Source organism: Ailuropoda melanoleuca, unplaced genomic scaffold (genome assembly GCF_002007445.2).
Source record: "Ailuropoda melanoleuca isolate Jingjing unplaced genomic scaffold, ASM200744v2 unplaced-scaffold11384, whole genome shotgun sequence".
Classification (NCBI taxonomy): domain Eukaryota; kingdom Metazoa; phylum Chordata; class Mammalia; order Carnivora; family Ursidae; genus Ailuropoda; species Ailuropoda melanoleuca.
This window is the reverse complement of record NW_023179820.1, coordinates 774,798-790,363: the sequence shown is the minus strand read 5'-3', so window position 1 is coordinate 790,363 and position 15,566 is coordinate 774,798. Positions and strand designations below refer to the sequence as shown.

General features: G+C 37.5%; 1 protein-coding gene across 8 annotated transcripts in view; it reads left to right on the top strand.

Moving 5' to 3' along the window:
- PRKDC (protein kinase, DNA-activated, catalytic subunit) overlaps positions 1-15,566 on the top strand; it is a 247,506-nt gene that overhangs the window by 218,436 nt on the left and 13,504 nt on the right. For 6 of the 8 annotated variants that reach the window (XM_034650151.1, XM_034650152.1, XM_034650155.1 and 3 more), the window contains 9 exons: positions 229-409; positions 1,190-1,350; positions 4,455-4,666; positions 6,308-6,395; positions 6,485-6,628; positions 11,553-11,757; positions 12,929-12,996; positions 13,712-13,932; positions 14,249-14,341. In XM_034650151.1, coding sequence (XP_034506042.1) covers positions 229-409; positions 1,190-1,350; positions 4,455-4,666; positions 6,308-6,395; positions 6,485-6,628; positions 11,553-11,757; positions 12,929-12,996; positions 13,712-13,932; positions 14,249-14,341 — 1,373 coding nt within the window. Of the gene's footprint in view, positions 1-228; positions 410-1,189; positions 1,351-4,454; positions 4,667-6,307; positions 6,396-6,484; positions 6,629-11,552; positions 11,758-12,928; positions 12,997-13,711; positions 13,933-14,248; positions 14,342-15,566 lie in introns of those variants that run through there. The other 2 variants (XM_034650154.1, XM_034650157.1) reach the window with 2 other exon arrangements.

Below are 15,566 nucleotides of genomic sequence, written 5' to 3'. Positions count from 1 at the left end.
ACTAGTGGACTGTTTGGGTTTTAAAAATACTGAGGATCATACTGGAATTGCTCACTGTTTCACAATCAGGGCAGACAGACTCCCTTTTCCATTTAACCAGCTTTCTGTGTTATCTCATGGCTCACAAATCACAATATTCTTTCTGTATCATCACAAGTAGAAAGTAGAGTTCTTCCAGAAGATTTAAGCGGCACTCCCAGGTTCACAGCAGACCTCTGTGAATTCTAGGTGATCGCAGGTCTGTACCAGAGAGCATTCCATCACCTTTCTGAGGCCGTGCGGACAGCTGAGGAGGAGGCCCAGCCTTCCCTCAGGGGCTCGGGTCCTGTAGCCAGCCTGACAGGTGCTTACATGACACTGGTGGATTTCTGTGACCAGCAGCTCCGGCAGGAAGAGGAGAGTGCATCAGGTGAGTCACAAAAGGAAAAACCATTTAGTTTGTGACATTGTTTTAGCCGAAGTCTTAAGACTTCTGTAGATACTTTAGGTGTCCTGTTTGCTTGTTTTTATTTATTTATTTGTTTATTTAAAGACTATTTGAGAGAAAGAGAGAGAGCAAGAGTGCACATGAGTGGGTGGAGGGGCAGAAGGAAAGGGAGAGAGGGAATCTCAAGCAGACTGCGAGCTGAGGTCGGGCCAATCCCACGACCCTGAGATCATGACCTGAGCCAAGATCAACTCATCTGACTGAACCACTCAGGGGCCTCTGCTTGTTTGTTTTTTAAATGACAGTTATTCTGAGAAAAGTCTTGTCTTTTTAAGAGGCAGTGACATTTTCAAGCAACACGACCTGCATATAAACAGACTCAAGCTATCTTATGTCCTTCCATTTGCTTATAGTTTCTACATTTTACTTGGAGCTTTGGTAATATTGGCTATGTGGCCTGCCTCTTAGTCCTGAAATAAATTCAATAACTAGCAGCTGCTCTGTGTTCCCACCCAGCCCAGGAAGAAAACCGTGCTGCATGCAGAATGCATGATCCAGTAAAGAGTTCAGCTTCAAGATGGAAGCTTTTACATACGGCCCAAAACTGCACCTGGTGTTTATTGATCTAAAGTACTTGTTAAAAAGAGAAAAGTGACATATTACATAATAAAAGCCCTAAAAGGGAAATGTAGTTGTTAAATTTACAGTTTATGTATAAGTGGATGTACTGACCATTATTTTCTTCTCTCCTGTCCTTGGTAGTTACTGAGTCTATAGAACTGCAGACATATCCGGCCGTCATGGTGGACAAAATGTTGAAAGCTTTAAAACTGCATTCCAGTGAAGCTCGGCTGAAGTTTCCCAGACTACTGCAGATTATAGAGCTATATCCAGAGGAGACCCTGAGCCTAATGACAAAAGAGGTTAGTGTCTATATTGTAATGAAGAGAAATTTACAGAACTGTTTATGTCTGAACGCATTAGTATGTGCAATGCATACGCCACAGGTTTTCCCAACTAACATTGCATTTTACTATATTCCAAGAATATATATAATTTAAAGTTGTATAAAAACGTGTTCACATTTACCGATTTTCCTCTGTGGGTGTTGATAAGAACACTGTGTCTGAACAAGGACCTCAGGAAGTGGAGGAGGTATGTTTGGGACAGAGGCGGGAATTTTCCGTAGCACAGTTTGCTGCCCAGAATGACTAAGCTGTAGTCTGGAACATCTGTTGGTGCCTTATGCTCAGTTTTATTATTTATCTCAGGGAGAGCGAGTACATTTCAGCTGGCATCCCATTCCCGGTGACTGTAGTGCCTGCTGGCAGCACCATGTTCATGAGGATCCCCAAGGCCTCCAAGCATGCAGTGAGCAGCTAGGGTGTGTGGGCACTCCCCCACAGTGTTCTACTCACCACTTGTGTGTCCCATACAGGCCTCTCCCGATAGCGGGCTGCAGCAGCCATACTCTCTTTCTGTCATTCGAGCCATCTGAAAGACTCCTTAATGATTTTTATAGATGTTTAATTGCAAAATAGGCCAGGCTTTGAGTCAATAATGTAATAGTTCAAAAGGTAGCATAGCACTCTGTTGGCTTTTTGTAGTAAATTTTTAAACAGTGCTGTTTTCTGAGCTGTGTAGACTCAGTGCCTGGCAGGGCTTTACTACACACTCTGACCCTCTTGTGGATTTGGAAGGATGGGATTTTTTTCAGTAGATCCTAAAAAGAAGATTAAAGAAACCAGAGATGTAGTAGATACATGTGTCTATGTTTTCCTTAAAGATTAGTGAAGAAATCATTAAACAAGTTATGATTTTAGTTTTTGCAAAATAATATTTATATATGATGAAGATAGCATTTTGAATTTGTGAGGAAATAAATGGACTGTTCAGTCAATGTTGTTATGGCACCAGGGAGTCACTTGAAATGGGGAACTAACCTCTACTGAGCACTCCTTGTGAGCTATGTGGACTGATGCCTTTATCCCCACATTCTTTGCTCTTTCCTCATTTAATAGACGAAGGTAGGAAGCTTGCCACATTCACTCCTTATACCAACATTCCAAGTGCGTCAGATTTTATCTTAAAATTAACACATTAAAATGCATTAGAGGAAAAAAGATACACGAGCAAATTTTAAAAATGGCCTTGGAATAAAAAGACAAAATCCAGAAGCTATAAAGGAAAAGAATCAACACTTTCCTGCAGGGGAAAAAACAAAACACAAAAATGTATATAAAATTAAAAAAAAAAAACTGCCAGAAAAATATTTGCAACACATATTAGAGACAAAGAGCTGATGTCTCCCTCTAAAAAAAATAGACCAGTAGAAAATGGCCAGAGGAAATGCATGCATGATTTAATATGTAGGGAGAATAAAGATCAACCATTTACCCTCACTAATAAAGAAACATGAAAATTAAAATTAGATCTTTCTCACCTCTCAGATTGACAATAAGGTAAAAAAAACTGTCTCCTGTGTTGGATTTTGTAAAGCAGTCAACTGAATACACTTTTTTTAATTGAATATATAGTTGATATAACAATATCATAAGTTTCAGGCACACAGTATAATAGATTCAGCAATTCTGTGCATTACTCAGGGCTCATCACAACAAGTGTAGTTACCATCTGTCATCATACGGTGTTATTACAGTATTGTTGACCGTATTCCCTGTGCTGTACTTTACACCCCCCATGACATACTTATTTTATAGCTGGAAGTTTGTACTTCTTAATCCCCATCCACTATTTTGCTCATCCTGCCACACCCCTCCCCTCTGGCAACGACTAGTTTGTTCTCTGTATTTATGAGTCTGTTTCTGTTTTTTGTTTGTTCATTTGTGTTTTAGATTCCACATATTAAGTAAAATCATACAATATTTGTCTTTCTTTGTCTGACTTATTTCACTTAGCATAATACCTGCTAGGTCCATCCATGTAGTCACACACGGCAAGATTTCATTCTTACATAGACCACATCTTCATCATCCATTCATTTATTGATGGACACTTGGGTTGCTTTTATATCTTAGCTATTGTAAATAATGCTGAAATAAACATAGGGGTGCAGAATTAGTGTTTTTGTTTTCTTTGAGTGAAATCCTAGAAGTAGAATTACTAGATTGTATGGTATTTCTATTTTTAAGTTTTTGAGGAATCTCCATACTATTTTCCACAGTGGCTGCACCAATTTACATTCCCACCAACAGTACACAAGTGTTCCCTTTTCTTCACATCCTCACCAAGACTTGTTGTTTCTTGTTTTTTGATACTAGCTATTCTGACAGGTGTGAGGTGATATCTCATTGTGGTTTTGATTTGCATTTCTCTGATGATGAGTGATGTTGAGCATATTTTCATGTGTCTGTTGGCCTTCTGTATGTCTTCTTTGGAAAAATGTTTACTCAGGTCTTCTGCCTGTTTTTAATCAGATTGTTTTTTTGGTGTTGAGTTATATGAGTTTCCATTATGCTTTTAAAAATGAAAATTTGAAAAGTCTTTTTGGAGGGAAATCTATCAATTTTTTTTACAATTGTTCACACAGTAATTTTGCTTCTAGAAATTTATCCTGTGGGCACACATAGCACAAGTACAAAGAGATAAACATGTAGAGATGTCCATTGTAGCATTATCTGTAATAGCAAAACTTGGAAAATAACCTAAAAATTCATTATACAGCAATAATTAAATAAAATGGAATACTATACAGCTGTTAAAAGGAATGGGGTAAATCTATTTGCCTGAGAAAAAACGGCAACAGTATATCTAGTCTAATTCCATTCTTGTAAAGAACAGATATTTGTGTACATATATACAAAACATCTAAAAGAATGGAATGGTGCTTCAGTGGAATAAGAACTAAGAGGGCTGAGGGAGAGAAGACATTGTGTTTTAGACTTATGTATGTTTTTATGCTTCTGATTATAGACATATATTTTTTATATTGGACACATAATACTTTTATAATAAAACCGTGTTGAAGGTTTTATTCATTATTAAGTTACAGCTCTCTGTGTTTTAGATTTCTTCTATTCCTTGCTGGCAGTTCATTGGCTGGATCAGCCATATGTTGGCCTTACTGGACAAAGAAGAAGCTGTTGCTGTCCAACACACTGTGGAAGAGATTGCTAATAACTACCCACAGGCAATTGTCTACCCATTTATAATAAGTAGTGAAAGCTATTCCTTCAAAGATACTTCAACTGGTCATAAGAATAAGGAGTTTGTGGCAAGGTGGGTTGATCAAACACTGTAGGTTATAAAGTGTATGGTAAAAGCAAACACATGGGGGCTCAGTCAGTGGAGCACATGACTCCTGGTCTTGGGGTCCTGAGGTCAAGCCCCATGTTGGGTGTAGAGCTTACTTAAAAAAGAAAAAAAAACAAAAACAAAAACAAACCACATGGAAGCTTGTGTTTGTTTTCAAATCGATTAGAGCCATCATTAAAAAATAGAATATATTAGACATCTGTTTGTTGAATGTATCTACCCCAGGTATGTTATTTGTCACAGAATTTCTTCCCCCCCCTTTTTTTTTTTAAAGATCTTATTCATTTATTTGAGAGAGAGAGGGAGAAAAAAAAAGCACAGCCGGGGAAGAGGGACCAGCGGGAGAAGTAGACTTCAGGACTCAATCCCGGGACTCCGGGATCATGACCTGACCTGAAGGCAGATGCTTACCCCACTGATCCACCCAGGTGGCCTACTTTTTTTTTTTTTTTTTTTAAGTAAATTCTACACCCAACGTGGGGCTCCAACTTACAACCCAGAGATCAAGAGTTGTGTGCTCTGCTGACTGAGGCAACCATGTGCCCCTGAATTTCTTTCCTTTTTTAAAATACATTTCATCTTAGAATGTTATTCATGAAACATTCTGTCCTTGTAATAGAAATAGTTGACAGTAATCTTCTGTTTGAGGCAGATTAGATGAGATGCTTTTTGAAATCAGTTCCTGAAATTGTTCTTTAATTCAAAATATCCGGGAAACCCCTCTTAATAAGGATTCAGTAGGCTTCCTGAAGTGCCATCCTTTTCATTTTTCCATTTGATTTGTAAGTGGAGACTGTTGACATAACTAGCAATGATGTATTAGTTTTGCAAGAATACTTGGTAAATACATCGTATTTTAGGCATTCTCTGTTAAGAGCTTTTTTTGTCATGAGCTCATTTGTCTTATTAGAGTGTTGGTTTCTGGGAAGACAAGTAAGACACCACTTTTGTCATGGTTTGTGGATGGGTTGGCTGCGCAAATCCCATCTGCCACTGATGATGCACTGCCCACCCCCAGGTCTGTCAACACAGTCAACTGCAACATGATTAATTTTTTTAAAAACTAAAAAGAGGGGCGTCTGGGCTGCTCAGTCAGTTGAGCATGCAACTCTTAGTTTCAGCTCAGGTCATGATCTCAGGGTCATGGGATCACGAGCCCAGAGTCAGGCTCCTAGCTCAGGGGGGACTCTGCTGGAGATTCTCTCTCTCCCTCTGCCCCTCTCCCACCATGCACACGTGCATGCGCTCTGTCTCTCAAATAAATAAATCTTTAAAAAAAAAAAGGTTTGAAAGTGTGTTGAGAAAGTGGCCTTTTCTTTCATAACATAACTTCAGAAACTGTATGTATCAAATTGTGTACATCAAAATGTCAACAACATTTGCAAAGAGATTTGCTTTCCCCTTATCTAAGAAGCTTACCTCTTGATAGAATACATACTTTGTACTTCATCTAATATTGGACAATTTTAAAATTGCTCCTTCCCTAGACTATTAGTTGGTAATATATAGTTTTATATATGAATTTAAATAATTGCATATAAGTAAACTGTGGACCTTGATCTTTAGAAGATGTTTCATTACCTAAACTTGGTAATTGTTTTATAGGATTAAAACTAAGTTGGATCAAGGAGGAGTGATTCAAGATTTTATTAGTGCTCTAGAACAGCTCTCTAATCCAGAAATGCTCTTTAAGGTAATGTAATAGCTTCTAGCTCATAAAACATAGGTTTGGATAAAACCTACTTGCAGTTAATTTGGTTTTTCTTTTTTTTTTCTGCACAGGATTGGACTGATGAAATCAAAGTCGAACTGGCAAAAACCCCTGTTAATAAAAAAAACATTGAAAAGATGTATGAAAGAATGTATGCAGCCTTGGGAGACCCAAGGGCTCCAGGCCTTGGGGCTTTCAGAAGGAGGTTTATTCAGGTATGGATAGGTGGCAGCCTGTTTTTATAATAACGTAATCATTGTGAAGATCAGTATTTATATTTGCTGGTTTGTTAATAATCCTGGTTTTAAAATGTCTGTTAAATTTGTAAACTTTTCTTCAGATCTAATGGTTTTTGTGAGATAGTGATGCACATATTCAGATCAGATAGTGGCAGGTGGGGCAATAGGTGAAACCTATGGGGTTTTTATTGCATTCTGCTCTTCATGCTCAGATTTTTAGATTTGAAGGTTATATGTAGTTTAATATATTTGTTAATTTTTTTAAATTTAAATTTTATTAGTTAACATAGAGTACAATATTGGTTTCTGGGATAGAAGTCAGTGGTTCATCACTTAAATACAGTACCCAGTGCTCATCACAAGTGCCCTACTTAATGGTGGAGTTAAATATTTTTAATTTTCATAATGATTTGAATGTTGGATCAAGAAAATATTTTTATTGTGTACAAGCTGTTGACCATTTTGAGCCCTTCCCTCTGTCCAAGGCATACTCCTGGATGCTACAGGACATACAAAGAGAAGACAGACCCAGTTCCTGAATTCAAAGGGATTGTCTGACACATACAGTATATAAAGAACTGTTACTTGAGAACAAATATGATACATGAAATCTGTTTCTAAAGTTGTCCTAGAGTTGAAAGGAAGAGAGCACTTCTTAGTTTGGAGAGAATCAGGAAAGCCTCTTGGAGCCAGTGGAGACCAAAATGAACCTTGAAATGTCCAGATTTCACAGCACCATGGCTTGTGCTTGTTGCTCCCTTTAAATGAGTTTACTTTCTCTCCGTCCATCTGGAGAGCTCACCCTTAGGGACTTGGCTTATGCATCATTTCTCCTGTAGCACCACCTCTGAACCTCCTTCCTCAACAAGAATTAGGTCCCCTTCTCTGTTGTGTAACACACCTTATGTACACCTCTGTTAGCATTAATCACACTGATTTTTGTTCTAATTTTTGTCAAATTACCTTTGTTTAATAAACTTCAAGAAACATAAGAGCATAAGGAGAAGTCCTGGTACTCATATTGCCAGAGTTCTCAAGTTTCACAGTCTCTAGTACAAAGGAGGATCTTTGTCTCATCTGGTTTTTTTAAATAACTGCTTTATTAAGATACAATTCACATACCCTATAATCCATCTATTTAAAGTGTACAGTGCTATAGTTTTTATTATATTAGATTTTATATTTACAGAGTTGTATATTATACATCAGTATTAGAGTATTTTCTTTTTTTTTAAAGATTTTTTTAAAGATGTTATTTATTTGAGAGAGAGAGCGAGCACAAGCGGTGGGGGTGGGGTAGGCAGAAGGGACGCAGGCTCCCCACTGAGCAGGGATCCCAGGATCACGACCTGAGCCAAAGGCACATGCTTAACCAACTGAGCCACCCAGGTGCCCCTTTTTAAAGATTTTATTTATTTATTTGAGAGAAAGAGAGCAAGAGTGAGAGCAAGCATGAGCTGGGCAGGGAGGGGTGAAGGCAGAGGGAGAGGGAGAAGCAGGCTCCCTGTTGGGCAGGGAGCCTAATGTGGGGCTCTATCCCAGGACCCTGAGATCATGACCTGAGCCGAAGTCAGCTGCTTAACCAACTGAGCCACCCAGATGCCCCTCGAACATTTTTATCGCCCCTAAAAGCCCATACCTGTTAGCAGTTACTCCCAATCCCCCCTCCTGTCACCCCAGGCAAGCACTAAAGTACTTGCTGTTTCTGTAGATTTGCCTCTTCTGGACATTCTGTATGAGTGGAATCTTATAATACGTGACTGGCTTCTTTTACCCAGCATGATGTTTTCAGAGTTCATCCATGCTGCAGCATGTATCAGTGCTTCATTCCTTTTTATTGCTGTATATTATTCCACTGTAAGGACTTGCCACAGTTTGTTTACCCTTGTGTTAGTGGGTGGACATTTGGAGCGTTTCCACGTCTTAGCTGTTATGAGCGCTGCCACCGCCAGTATATGTGTATAGGGTCTTCTGGGGAGATCCTCAGGAGTGGAAAACCATATTTCTCCTTAGCTCTTTCTTTAATTTATGCCTCCTGGATTAATTAGACTGTGGACAGGGCTTTTGCCTTGTTCATCTTTTCTCTTCACCTCCTCGAATGCTGCCTGGCATGAAACTGGCATCTTGAATTAGATGAGTAACTGGCATAGTTTTGATGAGTAGAGAGAGAGTTTGGTGGGTACTTTAGGTGCATTCCCACTTAGGATCATTTTAGTTAACGGTATGAATGTGGGAACATACAGGACTGTCTGTTGCCTAGATGTGACCACTGGTATGTCCTGAAAGTGAAGGTAAAACCCTAACTCTCTGTACTTAATGTTATGACATAATATTACGCTCTACATCCTATCAAATCTGTCTCACACAAGAGCCTCAGAACAGGAAATATACATACTGTAAATATACTTAAGATCAATGTACTAGCATTAATAAAGCTTACCATATCGTAGAACACTAGATTTGGAAAAGTATTTGTGTTTGTTTTTTCTTAAACCAGTAGTCTACGTGTGTTTTCTGTAAAGGTCCAGATTTTCGGTTTTCGGGCCATACCAGTCTCATGTTACAAGTACTCAAATTTGTCATCCTAGTGCGAAAACAGCCCCAGATAGTATGTAAATGAATAGGCATGGTCGGCAGGATTCCAATAAAATTTTATTTATAAAAACAGGCAGTGGGCTTTTGACTTGCAGGGTGTAGTTTCCCATACCTTGTTCTAAGAAAGAAGCTAGATCTGAAAAACAGGAGACTTACCCTGTATCAAATGGAGAGAATGGCAGAATGGCAACTGGTAACAAGTCCCCTAGCAGAGTGGAACAAGTCCATCACCTGTGAGAAAGCTTCATTTCAGCAATACTGTTCTTCTGCAGCCTTCCCCCATCTACCCTGCTCTCAGGATGCTCTGTCCCCTGCCCCGGGCAGGGTATGTCATCCTAGTTTGCTATCTGTCTTTCTCCTCAACCACTGTGAAAACATCCAGTGGCCCTGTTTATCAGTTCATGTAGAATATTACTGTGCAGTCCCTAGTGAAAACTGCGTGTCATTCCTTTGAATTCATGACCACTTCTTTTCCCTGCATGCTGGGTACCATAAGGCTCTACCCTGGAAATCTGTTAGGGTAGACCACTGTTCTTCCCAGTTGCTGCTGACCACAGCTGCATCCAACTCTAACCAAGGAAGAGTATCATAGTGGCAGAAACATTACCCCCATCATTCCTCCCAGGCATGATACTTGTTTTGAGGTTAATTCTAGTAACTTGGAAAATAAATCTAGAACTTTCTGCTTCATACCGAATCAGTACATAATTTGCATTAATTATTTAATTAAAATAATAATCTACCAAAACAGAATTGCCTCAGATTTCATTTCAGAGGGCATTATGCTATTCACGTAAGTTGTTGGTCTTTTCACGTATTTTAAGAACTGGAGGTTGTTTCTGTACTTTCAGCTCGTTTATAGATTAAAGAATAATTTGTCTTATATATGTCAATTTTCCTGTAATGGATTATCTTAAAAGAGGACATACATTTCATTTATACCAGATTTATGTTTTGGGGTGAGTTTTTAATTTGGTAAAAAAAAATTTTAAATTAAAGATAATTGGGTAAATCTTGATGACTATCATTAAGTCACTATTAATGATTCTCTTAAGTTTTGTTTTTTGGGTTTTTTTATTTTGATATCAGGATTACAATTTAAATAAATATTTGAGTAGAGACTAATACAAACAAATGTTTGTTATGTTTGGACTCCTAACAATTGCTTTTAGGAATACAAATTGTAAAAATACAGATTTGAAGGGGTACATGCACCCCAATGTTTATAGCAGCATTATCAACAATAGCCAAACTATGGAGAGAGCCCAAATGTCCATCGACTGATGAATGGATAAAGAAGATAATGGTGTGTATATACAATGGAATACTACTCAGCCATCAGAAAATGAAATCTTGCCATTTTCAGTGACATGGATGGAGCTAGAGTGTATTATGCTAAGTGAAATAAGATAGTTGGAGAAAGACAAATTTATCACTTGATCTTACTCATGTGGAATTTAAGAAAGAAAACAGCTGAACATAGGGGAAGGGAGAAAAGAAAAAAGGAGAGAAGCCATAAGAGACTCTTAATGTTATACGCAATTAATGAATCATCGAACTTTACATCAAAAACCAGGAATGTACTGTATGGTGACTAACATAATATAATAAAAAAATATTATAAAAAAAAAGGAAAAGAAAAAAAAGAAACCATAAGAGACTCTTAGAGAACAAACTGAGGGTTGATGGAGGGTGGTGGGTGGGAGATGGGCTAGATGGGTGATGGGTCTTAATGAGGGCACTTGTGATGAGCACCGGATGTTGTAAGTATGTGAGGAATCACTGAATTCTACTCCTGAAACTAATATTGCACTGTGTGTTTACTAACCAAAGCTTAAATTAAAAAATAATAAGAGAAATATAAATTATCTAAATAATGTTTATACTGACTTATGATCCAAAATAATGGCTTGAAAGACCTTTATTAAGGTCTGTTTTTATATTTTGCTATTTAGCTCTGATGAAGAATCACAGGCTTTTCATTTTTATGGAATTACTCCCTTTATTTAGTACCTTGTTCCTAATTACTCCTGCTGTCATAATGATGTAGATTAGTAACCAGACAATGGACACAAAGAGGTTAAAAGATTTTTAAGCTCTTATTGGAACTTGTGATTAGAATTTATGATTGTAAGTCATTACTAACTGTATCCTTTCTGTCTTTTCAGAGGAGCACAAAAAAAAGGTCAGGCTTCATGTGTTTAGAGTATTAAAACTTTCAAGGAAAGCAAAAGTATAAATCTAGAACCTTTCCCAAATTTCAAACTAAACATTAATATTTAATGTAAATTATTATTAATTTCAGGCTTTTGGAAAAGAATTTGATAAACACTTTGGGAAAGGAGGTTCTAAGCTACCTGGAATGAAACTCCACGACTTCACAGACATTAGTGACTCACTATTTTATAAAATGTGCAGAGACTCAAAGCCACCTGGGAATCTCAAAGAATGCTCACCCTGGATGAGTGACTTCAAAGTAGAATTTTTGAGAAATGAGCTAGAGATTCCTGGTGAGTCTAGCCTTGGGGTGACAAAACTGGACTTCAAGGAGAATGGTGATGTGTAGCAAGGGCTCTTGATTTCTAAAAATAGGAATATTGGGTCCTTAACAGTTACCTTTTTTTTTTAAAAGAATTTAAAATTTCACCACACCTTTTTGTCATTAGGTGAATCTGTTATTACTATGAATTAGTACACTGACCTAAATGTCTAATTAGATTATAGTTCTCTTATTTTCCCGATTATACAGTATTCAGACTTCCATTTGATAATGTAACTGGTGATTTCCTCTGAACATACCCATGCTTTGCTCCTAAATAACTTTTCTTCAGAAATGTAATACAGGTGTAAATGCAAATCACTTCCTTGGATGTGTATGTTGGTCCCATTTAAAATGACAAGATAATGATAAATGACTTATGTTCAGGACGAAGAATTGTGACATTGAAGATAGAGACACACAGCAAGCTGGTCTGATGTGAGCACAGCATGATTTTTCAAAGACAATCTTTATACATTCCATGTTCTTCACCCTGGAATTGCCAAAAAAATGTTTTATTATATAGGTTATTCATATTCTCATCTGGTAGATATAAAAAAAATTGGAGACTTTTCTTTGTTATTAGTAACAGCTCTGCATTTCATGAAGAAAAGCTAAAAATGTAAGCCTCATATGTAGGTTGATTCCCCTTGAAATAAAGAGGTTCTAGTTTAATGCATTATTTTTCCTGTTTGGAATTTGTCTACTCCATTAGAATAGGAAGCTAACTTCCATTAGTCAAATTCAGAAATAATAGCATTATTTAAAAAAACTCAAATTTTGGGGAGCACTTGGCTGGCTCAGTTGGTTAAGCATCCAACTCTTGCTTTCGGCTCAGGTCTTGATCTCAAGGTTATGAAATCGAGCCAGCATCGGGTGCCACACTTAGTGGGGACTCTGCTTGAGATTCTGTCTCTGCCCCTCCCCCCATCCCACCCGCTAACATATGCACTCTTTCTCTGTTTCTCTCTTTAAAATAAATAAATCTTTTTTAAAGTCAGGGTTTTTTTTTTAAATGAAACTTTCAGTAAAAAAATTTATATAGCTTTTTAAAAATTATTATTATATCAATAGGTACGTGTTAAAAATACAGGGTTCTGTAATAAGCTGTAGCTAAGTAGGGCTTCTGTGGTTTGTCTTAGGTCAATACGATGGCAAAGGAAAGCCAGTGCCAGAATACCATGCACGAATCGCTGGGTTTGATGAGCGGGTAGGTGCCAGTGTTTGTGACTGTTGCCAGTGTTTGACAAGTTTTGGTAACTATTGGATGAAGGAAGAGGAAAGAGTCGTAAATAGCTTCAAGGCCTGTTTCTCTTCATTGTACTCTATTCTGTCCTGAAAGTATTTACATAGGAGCAAATTTTTCTCAGTCACAAATGATTTCTGGTAGATTGTGATTGTGGTGTTTAGTTCTTCAGGTATAAGAATGACATATTTGTCTTACTAAAGAAAAGGCAGTTTCCCATCTTGATCTCAAATGCACAGAGTATTCTGATCCTATTACCTATTGAATCTCTTAAAATAGTGCTTCAGTGTTTAAATGTACAAACTCAAAGAGTAAACTCAAAGAGTAAACTCTGTGTGTGTGTATCTATTTTAAAACATACGTAGAGTTAAATTAAGTAATTTTAGGAAGTTTGTATGTTGCTGATTACTAAGGGTATCTACATTTATAAGCAATTATTTGTATCAGGGGATATGAAGTTTCTAGAGTCACAGCAGTACGTCATGAACAGGTAACAAATATTTTGCTGGCACTAGGTTCTCTATTATTTTTCCGTCACTTCACTTTGTCCTTAAAGAGAAACCTCTCTTTGAGGAATGTGTGCCAACCAGCCTTACTTTTCCTCTTTTGATAATGATATGATCAGCTGTTCTGTCAATTTTCTTAGACCGCACCTAAGATATTTTCTTAATTTTTAAAGGTAAAAGTAATGGCTTCTATCAGAAAGCCGAAGCGCATCATCATCCAAGGCCATGATGAGAAAGAGTACCCTTTCCTTGTCAAGGGGGGTGAAGACCTGCGGCAGGACCAGCGGATAGAACAACTCTTTGAGGTCATGAATGTCATCCTTTCTCAGGACACTGCCTGTAGCCAGAGAAACATGCAGTTGAAGACCTACCATGTCATACCCATGACCTCCAGGTGGGACCAATGCACGTGGTCATTCCAGAGCAGGTCTATGTGAATGGAAATTCTAGCACTGAGCCAAATCCTTGTTTAAGGTTACAGAGATGGGATTGGAGGACACTTGACAATTTGGTATTTAGCTTTCACAAAGACCGGACTAAACAGAACTAATAAACACTTGTAAATCTATGATTTTCACATTTAATGTGGAGAAGGTAACTGAAGAACTGACATGGAGAAATCTGTTCTGCTTTGATTCTACAGAACTTTTTTGCAGTGAAGAAAGAGGAGTTTGGGTTTGTGTTCATAAACTATTTATTCTCCTTTTCAGATTAGGACTAATTGAATGGATTGAAAATACTTTTACCTTGAAGGACTTTCTTTTGAGTAACATGTCACGAGAGGAGAAAGCAGCTTATACAAGGTGATGTGAAGCCTAAGTACTCCTCCTTCAGCTCTGCCCAGACACATCCTGCAAACCTGTTACTCCCCAGTCGTGATCTCCCTGAGTAATGTTGTTTTATATTAAGTTTCCTCTACCTCAGGTTTCCAGTGACATTTCTGGGCCCCTTCTAATTTGGGACTCTGAGCCACACCCTGGTTAGTTGTTTTCTCCACCTCTGGCTGGGTGAATAAACTAAATGGAGTACAGCGTTCCAAACAGTAGCAGCATAAATTTTACCACAATAAAAAAAAAAAAGTATTAGCTTTGCAACAACAAAAATCTTGAAGGAAATAAAATAATAAGATTAGCAGCTAACATTTGATTAAACATTTTCCGCATGCTAGGCAGTATTCTCAGTTCTTAATATGTATGAAGTCATTTCTTTCTTACAAAAACCAACAAGTAATTATTAACACCTCTGTACAGATGAGGAAGTTAAGGCCCAGAGAGGTTCTGTAAGTTGTCCTAGGCTGCCCAGAATATAAGTAGGCTAGCTAGGATTATTAGTCATTAATTCTAGGTCATGATATTGGTGTTTTTATTTTTCTTTATCCTTTTATATTTTCCAAGTTTTCAACAATGAACATATATTTTTAAACAGAAAGAGGTTTTTTCTTTTGTTTTGTTTTTTGTTTCTGTAAAGAAAAATAAGGACAACATTGAAAGTCATTTTGAAGAAGCAGTGACAAGTTTTGATGACTAACTATTGGATGAAGGAAGAGGAAATGGTGATAAATAGCTCAAGGCCTGTTTCTATTCACTGTACTCTATTCTGTCCTGAAAGTATTTGATTAGGAGTGAAATTCTCATCAGTCAAAAATGATTTCTGTAAAATTAAGCATATTCTTATCAAACTCTTGCTCCTGCTAATAAGACTGTGTTTAGAAACTTTTAATCTCAGTCATTTGAGTCCTTTGCCTACAGTTGTTTCTGCGTTCCCTGGAAGACAGGGAAACTGATGAACAGTACTTTCTGGAGTCAGGAATTCCAGATCTCACTCCAGTGCTAAATTACACTATTTCTGACTTACAGTAGGAATCTTTTTTTTTTTTAATGTTTTTTTATTATATTATGTTAGTCACCATACAGTACATCCCTGGTTTCTGATGTAGTTCGATGATTCATTAGTTGCGTATAACACCCAGTGCACCATGCAATACGTGCCCTCCTTACTACCCATCACCAGTCTATCCCATTCCCCCAC